The sequence below is a fragment of the Centroberyx gerrardi genome, chromosome 15 (genome assembly GCF_048128805.1).
Source record: "Centroberyx gerrardi isolate f3 chromosome 15, fCenGer3.hap1.cur.20231027, whole genome shotgun sequence".
NCBI lineage: Eukaryota > Metazoa > Chordata > Actinopteri > Beryciformes > Berycidae > Centroberyx > Centroberyx gerrardi.
Window position 1 is genome coordinate 7,441,451 of NC_136011.1, and position 23,735 is coordinate 7,465,185.

Below are 23,735 nucleotides of genomic sequence, written 5' to 3' on the forward strand. Positions count from 1 at the left end.
GTCTGATCCTCTTCTATTCTTAGCTGGTAAAGCTTATATAACTCAAGACTGCCATCAGCTGGCTATTCTGGGCTGGGAGCTGCTCTAAGTCCATATCAATCTGGGAATTGGAGAGTAAGCTCCCTACATGCTCCGGGATGCTCGAGTGAAACTCAAGGGTTAATGCTAGGAGAGACTTAAAAAAAAAAGGTGTTAAGAAATAGATTGGAGCTGTGGCATCAAGTAAAAACTTAATGAGGGTCTGTGTGTTTATATGTAATTTAATTATTGCTTTGGGGCATGCCTTTTTGTGTATTTACGACCACAGTGTGCAACATCTTCAAAAGGAAAACTAAATGCAAGCAAAACTCAAATAAAACAAGAGGCACTTGAGCCGCTTAATGTCCCACCATAATCACCAGGATATATTAAACATAAGCAGTTATGCTAATTGAGACATTAATACAGATAATTGGATGAATTAATTAGCAAATATTTCTATGTCAACATGCTTATCCTCACAAAGCACATGGGTGGTATTAATTTGAACTTAAAGCATTAAGGAGTTATAGTACTTTCAAGACAATCAGTTTTTCCACATTAATATGTAAATTTATGCAGCGAGGTGCTCCAAAATTAAAATCAGATAATCTACTCTATAGAGTGAACCTGAGGTATCAGTATGATGGTGGTTCGCTGTTCTTGAGTTATTGTGTTCACAAGAACGTGTCTACACGGACAGACAGAGAGATGCCACCATGACGACATAATAAGCAAAAAGACTAAATTAATAAGATAATTTACTGGTTAAGTGACGCTGGGGATACACTAGACAACTATTGCCCCGATTTTAGCCAGGATTCACAATCGGGTCGAGTCTGTCCTGGTCTGCACTAGTCTGCAGATTTTGGGGCAGTCGGCGTGGCCAGTTGGCACAGAAAATCTATAAGTGTATGAGGGGTACAGACTCTAATCGACAAGTGTGTGAGGGGAACAGATTCCAATCTCTTGCCTCCCGACGTGAGTCGGAGCCACTACGATTATATCAAACATGTTTGATTTTTACAAGCGGAATCTGGACGCAGTCATGTAGTGTATACTCGTCACCAACTCAAATGCAAATGAATCCCATCAATAGCCAATGAAAAACTACAAAGCTATGCCATAACAAGCCAATACGGTATTTAGCCCACACCAAGGAGCAATCAACTAGTTAATTCTTCATACAATAAATGTATAGATAGGCCTACCGATCTTTCTGGTACCAAGGCACACAGGAAAAAAATACAGGGAAGACTCAATTTTTGATTACACAAAACCTTGGCTGCCAGATGCCGATTTTAGACCGGAAAGTCAGGTTTTATAATTATTATTTATTAGCCTACATGTCCATGCGCGCAGTCCGGTTTTGCAACATAATCATCTGGCACTGTAGCCAACATCGCCTACAAACATTTTCAGCTCCCACTTCATAGCTTTGGGTCCATTATGTAGCAACAGGTATTTGATTCACATTGCTGCTCACCTGGAGCTCCTCTGCGGTCCATACTGCTACGTCTGCCCTTCCACAACTTTATGTAAATGCGTTTTGGGTCCATGTATTTTTTGGTAATTCTATTTTCCTCCCTCTCTGCTTCTCTCTCCTTTCTGCTTTCCAGGCCTTGATGGTGCTGAAAGACGCACAGCTCTATATTCAGGTTGCAATCCCAAAATAGGCTTTTTTTAATTTTTGTTATTTTATCTTCTGTTACAAAAGGAGAAAAGGAAAATCAAGTCCTTTGTAAATGTTGTATCTGCCGTTTCTCACCAGGAAAACGGACAATGCCTTGTATACTTGGATGGATTTGAAATGAAAATTAAATCATCATTCGTTTTCCATTTTTTATTTTCTGTTTCTGAAAAGAAAATAGAATGGCCAAAAAATACACGGACTGTTTTGCCCTCTGTTTCTTCCTTTATTCCATGCAGATGGTGGCGCAACAACAACAGCAAGCTCTAGTACCCATAAAAATGTATAATGTGAATTTATATCTATGCTGTATCCCCGTGTTTGCTTTGCTACCGGCATCTCGGAGCGTACCGCTAGAGCTCGTGTTTTCATGTGAGTTTGGTGCGTTCAGTTTGGTTCAGTTGCAGTGACAAGTTGAGTAGTGTGTGATCCCTCATCTGGCGTAGTGGTTAAGTGTGTGATCCCCAGTTTTTCAGTCGTCATAAAAAAATCTGCAGAAACCAGTCGGTTAGTGTATACGCCCAGTCTTTTCATAATCTGTTAGGATTTTAAAAGTTGTGTGGTGTATCCCCAGCCTTAGGTCTGGTAAAAACCCTTGGAGACTTCTACCTGTTCCAAATTTGCTGAAGGGGTGGTTGGGGTTGCCGGTGGCCTTCTCCAACTGAAACAGCCTCCAAGCATCATTCATCAGGTTCTTCTCATGCTCAGAGTCCACAGCGTTCACCTCCCGGTCCTTACAGCTCTCATCAAACAGTGGGCACAGGAAGAACTGGGCAAACCTACAGAGACATAGAGCATGGCATAAAAGTCAACAAGTATACTTTAGTATGTAGAATTACTTTCAGGTGTATGATCATAACACATACCTCATAGGTGCGTGACTCTCAATATTTTTGGGCTTTGTTTACTTGCTTACTTTGCTATTCTGAGCCAAATACTGGTTAAAGTGTTTCTAACTTTATATGGCCTAAATATCGCCAGTGTTCCTGCTGGTGTGTAGGACAGCTTGCGCACACAGAAAGAAATGGACATGAAGCAGAGATGCAAATCCATTTGCATGAGTATTAAGTGTGATCAACTGCCATGCAAATGAGGAAAAGACAAACATACAAAAGGTATTTGACTTTCAGAAACGTTGTTTAAAACGTCTGGATACAGAATGCCGTTTTCAGGGTATACCCCAGGTCAGTTAATGTTGTTATTACAGCAATACAGACTTACTGAACAGATGGTATATAGTGCCAAGTCATGTCTAAGAGCCTTATTGGGTCTGACTAAAAATATACCTCTGTCACAGCAGCTGGTTCTTTAAACCAATAAAAAGCTCCTTCATGTAATGCAGTCACAGACCCTTGGGGCTGTAATCTAATCATGTTGTGAGGCGCTTGCAAGACCTGGGCCTACAATTGTTGTTCTTAAAGGAAAAAGCCACCCTCCTCCAATACTCTTACACTGTTAGATATCATCAATTTGTGATGTTCAGTGCATTCCAGCAGTTACAACTTAAGCGGCCAAGAATTGGTTCTTCAGTGGTTCTCAATCCATCCATCTAATCAGGGATTATTTTACACCTGGGATGCCAGGTGAATGCATTAACTGCAATTAACTAGCTGGTATGATAGAAAACCAGCAGTACTCTGGGTCCCGAGGACCAGGACTGAGAACCGCTTTAGAGTCCGCAGTGAAATTGTTTGGCTTCAGAACACTTGGATTATGCTGAACGAGTTGTTTGGAGGCATTTTATTTTTGGAGTACTAAAGAACCAGTTTCTGGCCAACTCAGTTTTTTTAGAGGAGGCTGACATGGAGTGAATTTTCATTTTGGGGTGAACAATTGCTTTAAGTGTTTTAAGGTGGGGTTTTTCCTTCAAAGATTAAAATCACTCTAAATTGGTTAAGAAAAGTGTGATATAGACACAGTCACTCTGATTAATACAGCAAGGGCATGGTGAAGACCTCTGGAGGCAGCTATGACTCAGATGATCCCCTCTGACACAATGCTCCCCATTAGAGTTTTCAAAGAGGCAACATCATCAATATTTCAACATTCCTCTGCACTGTCCTTCCCTTCCCCTGCAGTCCAGATGGTCTTCACAAGTCACCTGCACGGGGGAACAATTAGCCTGTGACACAGAAACAGGTGCTCGCTGGACTATAATTCATTTATAAGTAGGTAAGCTTATCCCAACAGGTTAAATTCTGACATCCCCCGCCAGCCTCCCCCAAACCACCGCAGCTGACACGTGAGTAGAGCCGCCTGCGATGCTGAAGACGTCGGGCTCAACCTAGGCCTGAGGTTTCAGGGAGGGGGTGAGAGTTACACTAGCGGTTACACAAGAAAGCCAAACAGGGCTGGGACTGGTAACCGGAGACGGACAGATAATGCCCTGGCAGCTCCGGTGGATTAACACCTGGACGCCCAAGGGAAGCATCGCAAGCACTTAGGTGACAAAAGTATACACCTAAGAGGAAAAAAGCGCCAATGCAGAATTTATACGCAGAAGCATTTATACTTCAATTCCTGATGTTATTGTGTAATCTCCTTTGGTAGGAGTGAAACCCCCATTATATAAGTAGAAATGAAAAATGGCTGTTGGTCAAACCTGTTGGGAAAATTGTCCTACAACGCTGGCTCAAAATGTTTCCATTGTATCACCATGGCCTTAAAGGAAAAATCCACCCTCAGATACTCTTACACTGTTAGATACCATCAATCTGTGATGTTCAATGCATTCCAGGGGTTATTTTGTGATGGAGTGTTGCCCTTTGTTGTACCCACTTTCCCTCAACCTGACTCGACTACTTCTACTTCAGTTAGTGATTTCCTACATGTCCCAGAATGACTTTCATCAACCCCCAGAAAACGGGTGTCAACTTGATCGATTCAGATGGGTTTTAGGTGAAGGTGGAGAGAACAATGGCGATAGTAAGAGCAGGAAAGCAAGTTTTTCCAGTTGAGAAAATGCAAGTTGTGCCCCTTACTCAAGATGCAATATGTCTTGTGGCTGCATTGCATTATGGTCTATTGAGGCTATTGTCAGCGGAGAAATTGGTCTCTCTTCCTATTCTATGATGGATTTCTCCCTGTATGACTGTTCAAAGTCTGTGCTAAATGGTGAGTCTAGAAAGAAGCCCTTGCTCTTTGATTTACAGGGACTGACACCAAAACCTGACATTTACCGTTGACGTTTTAGATTGTTGAAAGTTTTTTCCTATCGAACTCCATTGGACCTGTGCTGGAAATATCTTGACATGACACATATAAAATAATAAAATAAAAAATACACCAAACAATGCACTGGTACACTGCCAGCAGCCAGTATTGTAGGGTGGATTGTTCCTTTAAGAACTTGTCATGTGATTATGGTTACAACAGTTATACATCTATATAAGAGGACCTTGCACCAAATATTTTTTGCTTAGCCAATTCAGAACACACAGATAGGTGTGCTTTATGGGATGACACAACACAATGGGGACTTCAATTTGATCAAACCAATCCAACTCGTTGTCTAGAACTTAACACCTGTTAAGTATAGTCTAACAGAGGGTGAGTCATAAGAGAATACCAATGTCGACACAAATGACTCAAGATGGACACACCCAAAAAATAAATAAATAAATATAAGAAAAAACAGTGTAATATTCAGTCTGCAGTCATGACCAAACCTGCTTAATAAGGACAGGTATATGAGGTCAGAGTGTGTGACGAATTCCTTTCCATACGGGGCAGAATCAGTCCAACCAAATCAACAGGTAATTACCTATCCAGTGCTCCTTGCAGGTGCTCATGGGACACGTCAAAGTAGTAATTGGTGTGCTCTCCGCTGGTGAAGGCATTGGAGCTGCCTGCGTGCTCGCTGAGGAACTGGCTGTATTCGTTCTCCTTGGGGTACTTCTCGGTTCCCAGGAACAGCATGTGTTCGCAAAAGTGTGCCAGGCCCGAGATGTTCCCTGGGTCCGACAATGAACCTGCGAATACAAGTGAGAGGTCGGCAGAAATCGGGTCAAATATGCGGCATCTCTTTGCTCATTAGTTTTGCTCAGACTTTTCTGAGTCTGTCAGATCAGCTGATCCACTATCTGATCCACTATCTCTTGGCTAGTGAGAATTAAGTGTGAAAAAAAACACATACCAAAAGGAACAGTAACAGTGTCTGTTTCCATATACAGAGAATTACATTCTTAAAAAAACATGGTGGCGAACAGTATTTACTATGGGGATCATAATTCCTTTCCCCTGTATTAGAAGTAATGTACTATTGCTCAGTCAAATAGGGAGGGGTTAGCTGGCAGCCAAACCTTTATTATACTCGTTTTGCTGGTGGAGTGTTGTATCTGTGGGTGGGGCGCCACAGGTAGACAGGAATATTCTGTTAACTGGTTTATTCATGGCAACAGGGAGACTCAATCTCAGGAGATCAAAGGTGCATGTAAACAGCTAAAACCTTAACCGGAGTATTGCCAGTGGCCAGGTTTCTCTGTGCATGTTAACATAGCCAGTGGGGAGTAATACATAGTATACACAGAAAAGATAACAAAAGCAAAACAAATGGGGAGAGAAAGCAAACACAGGCGTGCTTTGAATAATAAAAGGAATAGCTGAGGAAAAAAAGAAGAGGATAATCAGTGTTAAAGCAAGATTCCTTACACATTCTGCATTTTAAAATTCCATACTTTTAGATCTTGCAGATTTATCAGTTTAGTTTTACTTATCTGATCAAAATAGTGATGCTTGGTGGGGCTTACAGACTCACTCAGGGGCAAGCAATTGACAGTGTATCAGCAAACTCCCACACTTTTCCCAAATTTTCTTAAGATTATTTCACATTTTTCTATAACTAAAAGGCCGGGAAATTGTCTAGATATTTTTCTTGTTTTTTTCATACTTTCCAGACCTGTATGAGAAGGAACCCCGTAAGGAGGGAAGCCATCACATGGAGAAATGCATGGCTACCTCACCTGTCGAGATGACAGTGATGAAAGAGCTTTACCTATGTGGACGTCCAAAGCTGCTGAGGATTTGTCTGTTGTTGGGTCACTGATGAGCACGGCCCTCAGGCCATTGGTAAACTCCAGGCCCCTGTAAACCCGCTTGTCCTCGGGAGAGCGAATTATGTCACTCACCACCCTCTTCACAGCCGGGTCGGTCATTCTGAGGGGCAAGGATGACACGAGCCTGCAGCGGAGGGGGTCAAATATGAATTTAAAGCCATGATGACCACCTGTTGTAGGGTGGATAGCCAAGGATGTCTGTCCCGCCCTGTTCATATTCTGTCTTGACTTTAGCCTAGACGTGGGCCTAAGTACATTTTAGCATTGAGGGCAACTCTTAAAAGTTGCCCAAAGTGATGTTGCTTTTTGGAAGGGTGCAGCATGCGTTGAGGACAAAAGTTATAGGTGATTTTTTTTTTTTACAATTTCTATGAATCTAACAGACAGACTGACACATACAGATACATACACCAATACCAACTTTAGGCCCCAACTCATTGCAGAGCCCTCACTGAGGTTTACAGACTGTCCTTCAGGGGCTGAGCAGATGCCACAATTCAGTCAACAGGACATTCAGCCAAACTCTGGACCAAGGCCATACACCTGGCAACAAATCACTATGAGAGCAATTGCTGTTAGGCTAACTCACATGCCACTGTAGCCCTGATACAGCACCCTTTGGTAATTTATGGTCGTAGGGTCCTGGATCAGGGCTAATGCCATTGTTTATTGTTCACCTTTGCAGGAATATGACAAAAAATTATTATATTTAGCTCTGCGAACTCGCATCGTTTTAAACAGCTGCTCACAAATAACAACCAATTAACTAATTTCAAGCTCTAGCTATAACGTTAGGCAACAACGCCCACGCAACAGTTAACGTTAAGAACATTAGCTGTAACAGCTAACCTTTTTTAATTTTCAGCTAACTGTTAGCAAGCTGCGTCCGCGACTAACGTTAGTTACTATCGACTTGCATAAAGTAAAGCAGAGATAAACTATCATTACCCGCAAAGGACATAAATAATCCTACGGAAATTAGCGTTAGCTAGCTACTCGGCTAGCTAGCAACGCACACCAGATAGTGAAAGTGAGCCATGATCCAAATTACAGTAGGGTTGGCCAGTACAATCTACTCCTGTGATTATGTTTCATTCCCCGCTGTAGCTAAACGGTATTCACATAATTATGAAAGGGTTGCGCACACTGGGACTTGTTAGAAGATATTAGACAGGGCTTTGTATCCCTATGTAGCAGCAAAGCTAACAGTTTAGCTAGTGATCTTAGATTAACAAACCGGCCGGCTCTTACGGGTCAAGCGGCTAATGTTAGTTCAGTAGCTAGCGAGCTTGCTATAAGTATGAAAATAATTAAATGAAGAATTTACAAAACGTTAGGAGATTTGCCTGACAACACTTACCTAAAATCTTGTTTAATGTAGAAAATGCTCCCTGCTGACTTGAGATACCTCGTAAACTGGGCTGATCGGTTAGTGCACTGAAACATACTTCGGACCCATGAAAAACAAACCTCGGCTTTTACTGCGCCATGTTGGAACAGACAAATGTAGTCGAAGACAGAACACAGCATAAACCAACATGGCATTCATTATATAATTAATTCAGCGATTAATATACTTGATAACACAAAACGCATCAGTTAGCCCAATATTGAGAGTTAATGTGGACTAGCACGAGCTAATTGTTATTTATGAAGAAAATGCGTTGTGTTATCGGTTCTGAAATCGACTAGCTGGCCTGCGTGTGGTTTTCAATAGACGTTCAGTGTAGCGAATCCGTTTGAACCTCCTTGGTTTTCACCAGGAAAGTTCTCCGAGAAATTCGTGTTTTAATAGCTCTTTGAATTTAAGTCCGTATATGTATATAAATAAATGTGTGTGGATGTGTGTGTGTGTGTGTGTGTCCGCTGAAATTAATGTCATTGCATGGCCACCAGATGGAGACAGAGTTCGAGTAGCCGAGGTGACTACTCACATTACTCCCCGAGAGCAGTAATTTGATACACTACTCGTTACATTACTTTTCTGTTAAACGTTTGCTCTCATATTGGCACGCCCCTGTCATTAAAAATCAGGTAGTAACGTTAGCCTACTACAACCTAGAGAAGGTAAATACTTCTGCCATTTCTCATCTAAGTTAAGCTATCTTAATGTGAGAGAATGACAGCTAATTATCACCAAAATGTACCGAGGGATGGAGATGGGATATAGTTTTGTGTAATTCAACTTGATAGGGTGTTAACAAAACTGACGCCTTTTTGACTGGTCACTGTAAACGTATAACTTAAATTGAAAAAGTTATTCGTTACACTACTGTTGTTGTAGCACGGCACTGTGTACAATAATTAACTCGTTTAGGCAATCGACATTCTCACACACACACGCGCGCGCGACGAGGTAGCGGGGTTGTCACGCTGTCCGGAAATTCCTCGGTTATCTGTCAGTTTTGTTTGCATTGAAAAGAGAACCGGTTTGGGAAATTTATGTGAACCACTTTGCTCCTCCTTCAAACCTTCACCTGCTAGCTTCCACCATGAATAAAAAAAAACCCAGCTTTTCAAAATCACTGTGACACCGACGGCCAGTGATCTGGATAGCCTGCCAGGGACAGCACTTAACACAATGGAGGACACAACCGGCAGACCAACCAACAGAAAAGTAGTGGCTGTGGTGGGAGGTGGTTTGGTAAGAAGGAATTGAAAGTGTGATTAATTGTTTATCCTGTCTCTTGATCTCCTGACTGCATTTGTAGACTGGACAGTCTTTTTCAGAGGACAGTGCTACTAGTCATTAATTTTCCAGCCAAACTTTTTAAATTCAAATCAGTCTATTTGCTTTTAAATGAAATGCAAAAGAGTGTTTGGCAGTAATGAATAAAACACATTCACAGGCTTGCACAGGCTATCTAGTATTGTTGTGTAGTTTGTAAGATATTGATGCCTGGTGTGATGTAATACAGACCTGATTCTGGCAAGATATTATTTACAGCATTGCACTCATTCAATCACCCTTTAGGTTGGTGCATTGAACGCCTGCTACTTTGCCAAAAGAGGTTTTGAAGTGGAAGTCTTTGAATCTCGCGAAGGTAATATTCATAGCTGTCTTGAAGTTTTTCCAAGTCAGCAACACTGTCTCCATGTAGATTTTATATCGCTACACTCAACAGAAGCTGAGAAGAAGGCGTACGCATGTTGAAATCCCAGGAGAACAATAATTCAGAACAATACACACATGTAAACAGGTGGGAAGAAATATTGCCCTTTCAATGAAGAGTTTAGATTTGAACATTGTGTCTGATTTTGGTCAGATATCCGTCAGGCCAAAATCGTGAGGGGAAGGAGCATCAACCTTGCCCTGTCCCACAGGGGCCGGCAGGCTCTGAAGCAAGTGGGGATGGAAGAGAAGGTATGTCGGCTGCTTTATGCTCCCTGTTCTGCCAGTGGTGTGGTGATAAGGTGAGGGTTAGGACAATACTGCTGAAAGGGGGAGGGGGGGCACGATGACCCTTCATTATCATCCTATACAGTATATTTATCTGATAATTGGTCTGATAGGTGGGTATACTCTAAACGCTAAGAAGAAGTTGGGTGTACACCATATGCCTGTCTACACCCTACACTACGCTAATCCTGCCCATGGTCTAAATCCTAGACTCAAGCAGCACATCAGAGACCAAAGTGGAAGCAAGCAGATGGAAATCTTTCAATTTTTGTTTAGCTGGATTCCTAATGATGAAATATTAAACGTGTGCCCGTGCCCCAGGGAATCCATCCACCCTGCCCTCTTTGTCTGCTGTCTGCTCAGATGTTTTATTCCGGCGTCTGAGGTCAGCAATTACCATCTTTTTTGTTGGTCCACATTTGCTGCACCGAGCGTGTTATGCACGCCTGGGAACTCTCTGCGTCAGATACTTGTTTTACACTTGCATGACTTTTCAGCATGACAGGACGGGGCTTGCTTTGCTAGCTTTTCAAATAAACGTTCAAGGGCAGCTATACTGGGAGAGGAAATGGACTACCGTATGTCCACGGACATAGTCTAAGGACATGATAATCTTTACAGACTGTGATCTGTGACTGAAAACTTTGATTTGTTTTTTAAAGTTAATGCAAAGTATGACATTATGCAGAACTTCATTATTTCCCTCAAGTGATACTACCTATCAGTTTTAAAATTTGACCTATTCTGTTTTTTCTTCAGATCGTCACCAAGGGAATCCCCATGCATGCAAGAATGATCCATTCTCTGAACGGGAAACAGTCCCCGATCCCTTATGGCAAAAAAGGCCAGGTAACTCTGTCATTAGTCTAATGGCAACATACATTTCATCATACACAGTACAAAAGAACTCAGGATATGAGCAAAGTCACCTCATCATTCCCCAACCATTTTAGCTACTGTGGTACTGTATGATTATATTCAGAATATTCCTGTGATGCAAAAGACATGCTAATCACTTTCTAGAAAAAAATGTGCGTGGTTGTGCAGTATTTTCATAACTTGTTAATTTGACTGATTCTCCTTTTGAGTCACTGGGTAAGAGCATGAGGAACGAAAATGTAAAATGCATGACAACAGGTCTTGCTCTCTCTCTGCCCATAGAAAGGAAACATGGTAACAAAAGCATGATCAGTTGGCCAAAGCCTATTGCATCAACACAGGAGCACAAACACACACTGTTAATCATTATTACTATAACCTAGAGTGAAAGTTCAAGCTCTATGTCATCACCGAAAACGTGATACCGTTTCAGAGAAACTCTGGCTCATGTAAAGCAAACTTTTAACTAACATCATCAGCAGAGGTCCTTAGGGGAGCTGTTTGTAGACATAATTAGGTGAACACTCACAATCTACACAGCATTTATGTAATAAGTGTCATGCTGTCACTTGCTGTAAAGCTCCTGCATGCACCTGTGCTCACTTTACGGTCCGCTCAGTTGGCACTCTTAACTTGCCTCTCTCTGAAACGCTGTGGGCTACTTAGGCGTCATGCACTGAAAATTCTTCCGACTTACTTAAAGCTACACTAGGCAAGATTGTTTTGTAAAAATACACCTGTCTTATCAGGCTAAATCACAAAGTGGGGCTGCAATAAAGAACAGTGTGGCATCCCCCGTAATTGAGATGCTGTAAATTTGCCCAAATTATATTCTGATGTATGGACATTTCTCTGCACACACAGGAAGTGATGAATCAAATACAAACTGTCTCTTAATGATGAGTGAGCAAGCGCTCCTTCCAGAGAAAGCTGGACTCACTGTGTGCGTAAACGTACAGTTTGCTGACATCACCTTACAGGATTTCTTGGAATTGAAGATTCAGTTTTTCAAACAGTTTCCTCTCACTGCCATTTGGAGCTGCCACATCCAAAGCTGCCTAGAGCAACTTTTTAAAGTCCCATTACTGTCCCCCATGCAATTAAATCTGGGACTTGGGATGATTCATCTTTGTACTGTGTTCCAGCGTTTAAAAAATGACACTGATGGGGACATTATAATTAAAGGCAAAAATTGCACACATTGAAAGGCCCTAACTCCTACACCGCAAATCCAATTAAACCTGCAATAAGCGATATCTGACGTTATAACCAATCCTGAAACTAACGTGTGCTATGTGGAGATTCATTGAGACATAATGATATAAACCAATATCCACACACACAGCTGTGTTGCTGCTTCCACCTCTTTTCTAAAGCTTGTTGTCAACTTCCACTCCAGAACGAAGCTCCTCCTGCTCCATTCAGTAGCTTTTTTTTTTTTTTTTTAACTAGCTTGTCTCCTCCCTCGCTGTTTAAAAGCGGCCCTCACCCCCTCCCATCTCTGAATTTATTTTTGTAATGGCGGATTCGATGAAGCAAGAGAGTAAACTAATTAAACTAGTAAACTTGCTACCTACCTCTTCACTTGTCATTGTGGGACATGTAACCTTCAGCGGGAGAAAGTTCTGGCAAAGTGAGACTGGTAACTGGCGAGACGTTTAGCTTAGCTATTAGCATTTATCCTTCCATTTGTCCTTCGTAGACCTCCGTAGTGCAGTGGCGTTGCTGTGTGTTATTTACAAATGTGTTGTGGTTTCTGTCGCCCTCTAGTGGTCAGAAAAAGATTCAACATATGAATTCCCTCCTGTACTGTATCAGTTTGCAGATGAAATATTTATTGTGCAGCTTGTGGATATCACATGCGCCCACGCAGGCCTGCGCTCAAGCACACCCACACACAAACACACACACATGCACGCACGCACACAGATCAGGCAGGTGAGCTAAAGTGACTCAAGGGTGCACCGTAGGATGAATGGCGTAGCTGACAACGGCAGACAGACTTAACTTCTTTTGTCACATAATAATAAAAGAAGTCCTGCTGCATTAAGGTCAAAGTCTTCACTCCATACTAATCCATATGTATGAGTTGAGACAAAAGTCTAAATCCCAGAAGCTTCTTCTTCCCTCTTTAAACCTCACTTACGAAAGTGTTACAGTTCTGTTTGTGAAACTGCTGTACCTTTTGGCATTGTAGTGCATTCAAAGCTAACAGATTGTTCTCATTTCAGTACATCTTGTCAGTAGACAGGGCCAACCTCAACAAAGAGCTGCTAACAGGTAGGACCATCAATAACAATTTCCTATCATTCAGCCAGTGCAATCTCCTGGGTGGTTCAGAGATCTAACACTTTTCACCTCATGTAGTAATACCAAGCAGAACACTTATATTGCTTCAACTAATGTCATAACATGCGTTGCTGAAATTACATTTTAATTGCAATTTGACGTTTAAATGGTGCACTTTTCCTAACTAACACTACTGCCAGTTTGATTAAGAACTGGCATTGATCAGGACTGTAAATTTTACATTGCTGTCTTTTATAAGCTCACCTTTCCATACCGGTGTTAATTTATATGCCAAAACAAGCAAAGACGTTCAAGTACATTAACACATACTGTTGAATTCTTGTTTAGGTCATGCAAATGCCTTATAAATCAAGTTTCAAGTCTGTTCTGCCAATACATTACTGAGTATGTGATACATGAACTCTGCACAAACTTGAAAGCTGAAACAGGGACAAACACAGACCTACGGCTGTCTCTTTCTTTCCACCAATTGGCCTAAACTTGGTTGTTCGCTACTGAGCTGAGCCTTGACTCCAGCGCAGATTTCCCCTGTGTTTTACAGAACTTTGCACAAGTCTCTAAAGTCACAGTCATCAGGGGACGTGGTAGTCTTTTTGGCCTTAAAAGATTTTGCCTAATATTTAAGTAAGCTTCCCAGCCTTGGGTTAGAGATGTGGCTCACAGGGGCCTCGGTGTGCTGAAAGAGAACCTGATTGGAAAGCCTTCTCTCTTATCAATAGGAGATTCAGACACCTGGAATGAACCTTGAGATGAATAACTTTCACAAAACAGGATACATTGACTGGTGTGTTACCTTTTTTTGGAATTACACTTTAATCAGTGTCCTTGCTCCATTTTAATAGGGTTGTGAAGATTCCCTGTGTTCTTTTACAAGATACTGCATGTCATAACAAACTGCTGTTATGTCATGCTTTTGTCTTTTTGTAATACTTTCCTTCTCTAACCAAAGAGGCAGAGACATATCCAAATGCAAAGATGAACTTTGACCACAAACTGCTGGACTGGAGCACTGAAACAGGGCTAATGACCTTTGTCAGGTAAATAGTTACCGATCTCACACACATGCACCCATGTACCCACAGTACACACACACACAGACACACACACACACATACAGACCAGCCTAGTACACGGTATAAAGTATAAAGAAGATAATTGAAGAGGATAATTTTCCCCTTGGGATTCTTTGTTTTAATTCCCACTTTATTGATTATGTTCTGTGTGTGTTCCTGCATGTAAACGCATGTGGCCTTGTGCATATATTTAACTGCCTAAGGTCTAGGATGGGGATAAACGTGTTGCCTTTAAGCCCCTGTGCGTGACTTTTTAGTAGCTTTGTAACGGAGTGCCCTCGAGGTAAATGTGACACACAATTTACAACCCAATTAGCAGTGAAACACCTCCAGGTCTTTTTGGTTGTGGGAATTAACATAGTCGCAAAGTGAATTATTAACACAGTATGCAGCATAAGGCCTGTTTAATTTGAGTACACACTCTTTTATTGAATTTAGGCTTATCTAAAACATGCAGAAATCCATTTGATGTTTATGTTGTCAATGATAATGTTATGTTTTATTGAGGCTCTAAAATAAGTCTAGTTTAAATTGTGGATTAGAATGAGTCACTCACTACACAATCATTGCCTCAGTGGAGTAGTTCATTAATTGAATGTATTTAATGAAGTGCTGTTGCATTGATGCGGAGTATGCCTATGGTGACTTCCTCTAATCCAGATCTATAGCTTGTATAATTAAATGTACACATAGAGCCTATTGCATAAAGCCTATAACTGTTAATAAGACTCTACTGTATCAGTGGACACTAGACAGTCAATATCCTAATTTGATTCAGTTATTCATGAGCAGACCTTCAAGTGTAGAACTGTACAAGGCAGACACAATGTAAACTCCAGGACTGTGAGAGAGCTTCACAACACTGTGATTAGGAAAGCAGATAATGTACACACTCACCATGCTATTGGTCAACTGACAGATTGGTCACTGTGTTCATTCACCATTCTCCCATATTATATTGCAATTATATATCAAAAGAAAGCTCTTGAGAAAATCAAGCTAATACCCAAACCACACTGCTCAAATTATCAAAATTGAATTAAGTAACAAATATTTTAAGATTCATGGACATTCACCTGTACATCTGTACATGTATGTAAAGACATCCTTCTGTACATCCATCTGGTTACCTATTATTCTTGATTACACCACAGCAGAAACCAGAGCAGAAACCACTGCACAGCGCTTACGTCAAAGTCTGAATGAGGCCCTTACCTGGAAGTACCTGGACTACGGTACTTCCAGGTAAGGGCCTCATTCAGACTTTGACGTAAGCGCTGTGCAGTGGTTTCTGCTCTGTCCCGCTCTGCTCATTCCAACCCTGGGGTTTTGCATGGGGATCCGCAGAAGATGTGACCTTGAGGTGATGAATATATAAATCAAGGCATGTCCACGTCACTTTATGTGGACTCTGACTCTTAAATAATTCCATTTGTCTGCTCCCTTCTTAGTTTCCTGATGAAAAACAAATTACAAAATAAGTGCTAGACATCAAATAGGATATGAATTGTTAATACTTAGAATGGTATTTAAAGCAATTTGACGACTCCCTACATCTAAGCTATCATGAGCCAAATCTCACAGCTGGCGTCCCTCACGTTACCCCAGGTAACAAGAGCCCTTTCCATCCTGGCGACACATGCCATCAGACAGAGTGTCCAGGGATATTGGGAATACTTCAGGCTTCTGCCTCTGGCTGCCTGGAGCAGTTAGTTAATGGCAACGAGCAGATGCACCAAAGAATATTATACACTGACGCGCATAGATGCACAAACAAGGACAGATTCCATTGTGTCTTTGTTGTAGATTCCATCAGGGCTCTGAATGCAGAAGAACAGATTTATAGGAATAAAAGACCATGAGCCATGAGCTTTCAATTGGTATGTCATGCAGACATGGTCATAACCATTGTTTGTGCAGTTTCAATGCAATGAGAAAAGCATTTGTTAGGAGTAGTTTTTTGGTGAATTGAGGAGAGAGCAATTGTCATTAAAAAGCTTTTTATTGATATTAAACAATTTATTATGTTTTTATGCACTCAATGTCCCAAGGGCAAGTTGCCAATTGAATCTTTGTGTGCAGTCCTAAACAAAACTGAGTTAAAGGAACACGGTATTGAAAAGCAATGTCTCAACAGAAAGACATGCAAATGCAAAAAAGTCCATGGCCTGATTTTCCACCATAATGACAGGAAGGCTTTGAGTGTGCACAGGCAAAGGCACATCCAAAATATGCAGTGCAGCACATCAAATAGCCCAAGTCTGAGAAAGAACAGCTCCACCATGTGGCTCCAGTCTGCAGAAGACCCCGCGTAACTTAACATAGTCTGACTCGAGCCCTAAGTTCATAGCCCGGGGCACCCATTCTTTCCACATTTTCCTCAAACAAGGCATGAAAATGAGCAGCCCGGTAACTCAAATCAGAGTCTAGTAAAGCTCAGTGGAGTGAGGTGGGTGGACTAGAAGCCAAATCAACTTGACTTAACAGATTATCGTTCTTATTTCTCACTCACTCACGGCAAGAAATCAGTCACAGCATTCACAGTGAGTACCACACATGTTACAATGCTCTTAAATGAGTGTGATGATGTAGTGGTATGATTCTCATGGGAAAAAATATGTATATGTAATTTGTCATGGCGCTGGCATGTTTCTCAGGCCTGATGGGACCAAGGACGAGATCAAGGCAGACCTGATCGTAGGCTGTGACGGAGCCTTCTCTGCCATCCGCAAACAGTTCCTCCGACGCAGCCGCTTCAACTACAGCCAGACCTACATCCCCCACGGCTACCTGGAGCTCACCATGCCACCCATCAACGGAGAGGTCAGTCCTCTGCTGCCCTGGTGCCATTCTCTTATCCCCTTCTCCTTTCACTGTAGTAAAGATGCCGTTAGTGTCATGTTCATCATTTGCAGGCACCATCGTGGTTAGGTCATTGTTTATTTTTTTCCCCCAGTTTGCCATGAAGCCTAATTATCTGCACATCTGGCCACGAAACACGTTCATGATGATCGCCTTGCCCAACTTGGTGAGTGTGACCTTTGCATCTTCACTTATCTCCTGTCTTGTGCAGCTACAAACAAACTATATATTGCAAGATGAACCTTGTAAGAGGTTTATTTGGCAAATACCAGCTGTTAGAGATACAAAAATGTGACAAAAGCGTAACCTGACGAAGGTCTGTGCGATCGAAACGTCGTTCTGTGCATCAAAATAAATCACTGCCTTCAGGAGCAACAGTGTTGCGGACATTTTTCTCATTTTTAAAAGCATAATCAGGTCAGGGAATCTCAGGGCATGATTGACCCTTGGGATGTTGCTGTACGGTTAATTATCCTCGTCTGCAGACCCCCTCGCTGCACAGCTTAGTGCCCACCTTACCTCAATGAAATCCCTCAAGCCAGGAGAAGCTTACTCATCAGAATCCTTCGTCTGCAAATGTCTTGGCTGCCTGAGGTCCAGCCTACGTTTCACACAGCACCAGCATTAACCACTGTCCAATTGACTTTTAATCCTTGCTCTTTATCTCAGTGTCTAACTGTTTCTGCCTGTCGTCCTCTCTGCCCCTCTCTCATCTGTGTTACTGTTATTTTTGTCTATCTCTCTCTCGCTCTCTCTCTCGATCCTTTCGTTCCTAATCCCATAGTGATTTTTCTGCGTGGCTGACTCAGCACAACAATTTCGCTCTCTGTAGTGAGACCAGGTTAAGGCAGCTGACTTTGGAGTGCATTAGCGCTGTCACTCACATGACCACACGGCCCAGGGATACATTAGGCCTGTGAAAAACACCCTGGCTACCGTGGAGATGCCATGGTAACAGCGACACTACTAAAAGGCCCTTAGGGAGGATTTCCTGATGTTGATGGCTACCACCAGCCGACTGGGCAGATAATGGCACACCCACACCATCCCTTCACTTTCATCCATCACTTGCACCAGGGCGGGTTCAGTTATTACATGTTAAGGATTTGGCCCATTTGTCACTGAATAAGAAAATACGTCTAAAATCAACTTGCAAAGCATCCTGAATCCATAATAATCTTGTGAATGCAGCCCCTACACTGTGGAACAACCTTCCCAAATGAATTAGGTTAGGGAATCCATTGCCATTTTTAAAAAAAACAATTAACTTTTAATTTATGGCCTTTCAGTGTGACTGATGTGTTTTACCTGCTTTTTTTGTAATGTGCTTAGTCTTTGTTTGACTGTTCAGCTTCCTTTGTGTTCTGTTCTTTCACTCTTCCAACCTTGTGAAGCACTTTGTAACCAAGTGTTCTGTGTTTAAGGCGCTGTATAAATAAAGATGACTTGATTTGACTTGACTTGACAAGAGGTGTGTCATGATGGATGGGAGAGCTAAGCTCACTGTGCCCACTGTGTGCATTTTCCAATTTAGGACAAGACGTTCACCTGCACCCTCTTCATGCCCTTTGACGAGTTTGAGAAGATCACCACGGGAGATGAAGTCATTGAATTTTTCCAAAAATACTTCCCAGACGCCATACCGCTAATAGGAGTGTAAGTGACTTTCCCACCCTCTATTCCTCCTCCATCACTGTCTAGCTCCCCTTTTTCTCCTCTTCTCTGTTCATCTCTCCATCTAACTTGCCAATCCACCCTCGAAACACTTTAATTTTCCATCATGCTGTCAGCTCCAACCACATCCATAGCCGTGGTCTGTGAAGTGTGAAATTACAGACCTACAGTTACATGGCTTGGAGCGATGAGGTTTTAATTTGAGGCGAACAGTATGTTGCAGGTGACGGGGAGATAGGGGAGGCGTGAGCTGTAGAAACGGTTGAGGTGTGTAATTCATTTACTTCCTCCCTGGGTCGACTTCATCTTGAGCGCTCGGGCATAAAGAGCTGAATGCATGTTTACTTTCCAATTTTTGGTTGTTTAACGTCACCGGGGCAGAGAGATCTTGGTTATTTTAGCTCATTCGGAAATGACAAGACACTTTAAATCCAGCAAACCAAACCCTGAACTCGCGTTGAGAAAAATATAACTGTCAAAATGAATAGCTCAGCGAGATCCTGTAATTGTTTTTTTTCCCATTTGTGCCTTGTAGTGATACTCTCAAGAGGGATTATTTCCGATTGCCGGCGCAGGCCATGGTGTCTGTCAAGTGCTCCCCATATCACATTGGCGACAAATGTGTCCTCATGGGTGATGCAGCCCACGCAGTGGTGCCATTTTATGGGCAAGGGATGAATGCTGTAAGTAATATTAAATACAGGAAGAGAACAGGGAGGGGAAAAGAGTTCAAGGGAGACTCATCTATCCATTTTCATTGTACAGGGCTTTGAGGACTGCCTTGTCTTTGATGAAATAATGGATCAGCTCAACGAGGATTTCAGTAAGTATATTTTACATGAGCAGAGATTATAGGAGGCATAAAGAAAAGACTCTGACAACGAGCTGGGGCAACAAAGCATCACAAATCCATTTTACCATAACATAAGAGAGTCTCTAGGCCTATCAAATTGGTTCATCTTCTGTAAATATAAATAGAGCTGTTTTCCCTTCCTAGGTGCTGTGCTGCCTGAGTACACCAGAGTGCGAGTTCCAGACGACCATGCAATTGCAGACCTGGCTATGTACAACTATATCGAAGTAATGCATATCTGTTACTTAGAAGCACTTTGTAAAACATGTCCAGTTTCACCTAGTATTGCACAGTGCGCACTCCTGTACTGAAGCACTGCTGCATCTGCTAAAGTGGGCTTGAGTTATTAGACAGAAATCAAAAAATGCTGATATTTGAGGCAGTGACCTTAACCAAAGTAATGGAATGGACCAGGTAATGAGATGTGAGCTAGCTTGACATCCCGTCCATAACATAGCAGCTTATTGACATCAGTGTCAGTCAGTCGCACACCAGGTACTCTGCTCAATTGTTAATTATTTCCTAATTATTGCCCACAGTGCAGCTGAAGTGATTGATTGAGAGCGACGCAATCCACGCATGCATTCACTCGCTGTGAATGTGCTAAGAACTCAGTGGCTCAAAGACAAAACCCTGAGACAATGTTCCTCTTCTTTTGCATCGCCAATCAGCTAATTTAATATTAGTGTTTACTGTGATTTCCACTTTTAATCTGCCTACAACAGGCGTATGGAAGAGCCGTGCACAGACAGAAGGGGAGAAAGCCTGGGCTTAGGGTAGGGGCAGACCGATTGTGCCGGCTACAATCAACAAGATGTTAACACTCTCCATCATATCTGACAGGTGGATAGCTCCATAACCATCTGCCCATTAAAATTCATCCACACACAATGCCAGTAATTGGCCTCGTTATTCTTCACAGATCTTGCACGTGGCTCTCACATGCAAAAAAAACCCAGCAGGGCTTTGTTGAAGCACACACACACACTGTAGTTCTGCTTGAGAAGGTAGGAGAAAATAACATCTGCTTTTATGAACTCATTTGTCTAATGAAGTGAAGAGTTGAAATGGGCATCGTTTTTGAGGAAGAAATGCTTGCTGAAATCCCCAAAATGAGAAACAATCCTGCTTTCTGGACTTTAAAATGGCCGTACCATTTATTCCGTGAAATTAGAACATGAAAGACAGATGCTTTACTTCACTAACAGATGTCCTGTTTTGTTTTGCAGATGCGAGCGCATGTCAACTCCAAATGGTTCCTTTTCCGAAAACATGTCGATAACATCCTCCACTTCCTCTTGCCGAAGACAATAATTCCCCTGTACACAATGGCAAGTTTTTCCTAGTACACAAATAAGATTCATATTGTTCGATTTATCGGAAAACCTGTTTCATTTTCTGCCATTCTCTGTCTCTAGGTCACCTTCTCCAGGACAAGGTACCATGAAGCCGTGAAACACTGGCACTGGCAAGACAAAGTAAGACACTTTGAGAAAATGGAAAAATGTCTTTTCTCTTTGGACTCATTCATTTCAAGTCCTTCTTGCATACAATTTACTTTTCATGGACTTTTTCATGGACTTTTCATACCTTTGAACATCTTACTGGTGTAATCCCGCACTCTTTTGAAGTCGCAGTATTATCAGCAGCGAGCAGGAAAGTGAATTCCCCATTGTTGATTTGTTTCAGCCACAATGCTCACAGCTCCCCACATGGAGAAATGTTGCTGCCGTTTCAGGCTCGGCTGTAGATGAGCCGGTTAGTCCTTGACGCTGTGTCAAACTGTCTGATGTGACCTACCTTGATGCCATCTACAGTAATGATGCACTGTCAGATGGATAGGTACCATGTCACAGCGTCTTTGGTAGATTATTCAAACCCATAGGGATGTGTGTGGACGAAGGGCAAAATGACCTGTAGGGGGAAAAAACTTGGAATCTTTTTACGTGAAGTGTTTATCATAAGGTATTTGGACATGATAAGCATATTATGATTCCATTATAGAACACACCAGAATATAATAACTGTGTTGCAGTACTTCAGTAACACATTATAATACAGAAATTATATGTTGCATAAGGCTGATGTGCAGGAGTTTCCCCAAAATGATGCACTGAGAAACTCACTTAAAGTGCACTCTTTCCATATTGGTTTCCTGATATCAGTTTTGCTACCACATTCCATTTTGATCACATTTTGCCCATATAACTATTTAGCCTTATTTGAACAGGGGGAGTGGATAGTTATACTAGTCTTTAATATAAATTGTAGACTTTCTCATAGATTTGTGGAATTTGCTATGTGCAACATAGCTCGTAAAAGTATCACAAAGCAGTCACACTGGATTCATTATGCATGTTAAGATATTATTTTCTGTGTAGTTGCAATGTGCTTTAATGCAAGTGATATGCCTCAAGTACATCCTTACCAAACACCATGTGAAGACGTGAGCAACAAGCACTTACTTTGTTCTTTATAAAATGTGACAGTACTGCAGTCAAATTAATCTTGAGTAAGTGTTACAAGCTTTCATATAATTTACTTTTCCACAGGTGATCAAGCGAGGCCTGCTGTGTTGTGCTGCAGGGACTGTGGTGGGAGGCTCCTACCTGCTCATTAAAAATCCTCCCAATATGTCCAACATCCCCATTGAGAAAATGTGGAACAGGCTGCTGGCCTTCAAGCCCTTCTGAGCATCGGCAAAATGCACCATCTCTGATCGAAAGGATGAGAGCAGTGGGCAGTAAAACTGAAAGGACCCAAATATTAATTAGAGTTTGATTGAATCCTTTGATTCACAGTGAAGGCCCTGCTGGTCACATTGTTAATGTACTGTAATAATGATCGTCCTAACTCACCCCAGTCACGGTGACTGAGAATTCCATTAGGGTTTGACCAATACAGGTTTCTGAAGGCCAGTACAGATACAAACATTTTTGGATTGAAACTGCCCATAGTCGATATTTTGGGTTGACATTCAGGGGCGAAATCACAAAAGGATTGCGCGGCTTTTGCTGACGCTAAACCTGTGCAAATAACACAAAAAGAAACCGTCTAATTCACAAAGCACTCGCAAAGGGTGAAATGCCCCGCTAACTGCGCTGCCACGCAAATAGCGTCTCGGTGCTCCTGTGCTATTTGCACCTATTTAAATTAGGTAATATGCATACATTTGGCGCAAAATTGGCCCCTTTCTATGCAAATGAGCCTCATTGCAAAAACAGTCCAATTCACAAAGGTCGGCGCTAATTGCCACACGCAGTTAGAGTGAAATTAGAGTGTCTTCAGAGAGTTGGTGGTAACTGAAGCATTTATAAGGGGTGTCACGCCCAGACTTTATCACTTATTGATTTAATTGAGAATTGAATTGAATTTACCTTGCAAATGTCTCTGCAACAATTCCACCTTTGTGTGACCTAAAAAATAAAATTGTCTGTAAATACAGTCTGTAAATAATATTTTGACATTATTATTATTATTACTATAGAACTTTAACACAGATTGCTTCACAAACAAAAGCAAATAAATCAGTACAACCAAACAATCAATACAACTCAATTTCTCACTCTGAAAATATTTTCACTTATCTCACTAGTCAGCAGTGGGCTTTATTTTGGCCTAAAGATCCAGCACCATGGACAGCCCCGCTCAAACTCATTTACAGTATTACCTCCGCCAAGAAGGTTATGTTTTCGGTGCCGTTTGTTTGTGTGTGTGTGTGTTTGTCTGTCAGCAGGATTACGGAAAAACTACTGGCCCGATTTTCATGAAACTTGGTGGAAGGGTGTAGCATGGGCCAAGGAAGAACCCATTACATTTTGGAGCGGATCCGTATATTGGTTGCGCTTGCACATTTGTATATCATAGAAGACTGGATTGGCCTTGGCGGAGGTCTGCGCTCTCCGAGTGCCCTTCTAGTTTA

At 41.9% G+C, this 23,735-nt stretch overlaps 2 protein-coding genes across 2 annotated transcripts in view; one reads left to right on the forward strand and one right to left on the reverse strand.

Moving 5' to 3' along the window:
• The window catches only part of ide (insulin-degrading enzyme), a 32,209-nt gene extending 23,980 nt beyond the window's left edge, over positions 1-8,229 (reverse strand). The window contains exons 1-4 of the mRNA XM_071897067.2: positions 8,123-8,229; positions 6,702-6,886; positions 5,472-5,679; positions 2,318-2,487 (exon numbers count right to left, since the gene is read on the reverse strand). Coding sequence (XP_071753168.1) covers positions 2,318-2,487; positions 5,472-5,679; positions 6,702-6,886; positions 8,123-8,208 — 649 coding nt within the window. The 5' untranslated portion in view covers positions 8,209-8,229. The remainder of the gene's footprint in view (positions 1-2,317; positions 2,488-5,471; positions 5,680-6,701; positions 6,887-8,122) is intronic.
• A 1,114-nt stretch (positions 8,230-9,343) lies between these two features.
• kmo (kynurenine 3-monooxygenase) lies at positions 9,344-22,731 on the forward strand. Its single transcript, XM_071897070.1, has 15 exons — positions 9,344-9,406; positions 9,737-9,806; positions 10,029-10,126; positions 10,922-11,011; positions 13,273-13,321; positions 14,301-14,388; positions 17,082-17,247; positions 17,381-17,452; positions 18,821-18,942; positions 19,496-19,643; positions 19,726-19,783; positions 19,958-20,040; positions 21,043-21,144; positions 21,232-21,291; positions 22,366-22,731. Exons 1-15 carry the CDS (start codon positions 9,344-9,346, stop codon positions 22,504-22,506), a joined length of 1,410 nt encoding a protein of 469 aa, XP_071753171.1. The 3' UTR covers positions 22,507-22,731.
• The last annotated feature ends 1,004 nt before the right edge of the window (positions 22,732-23,735 follow it).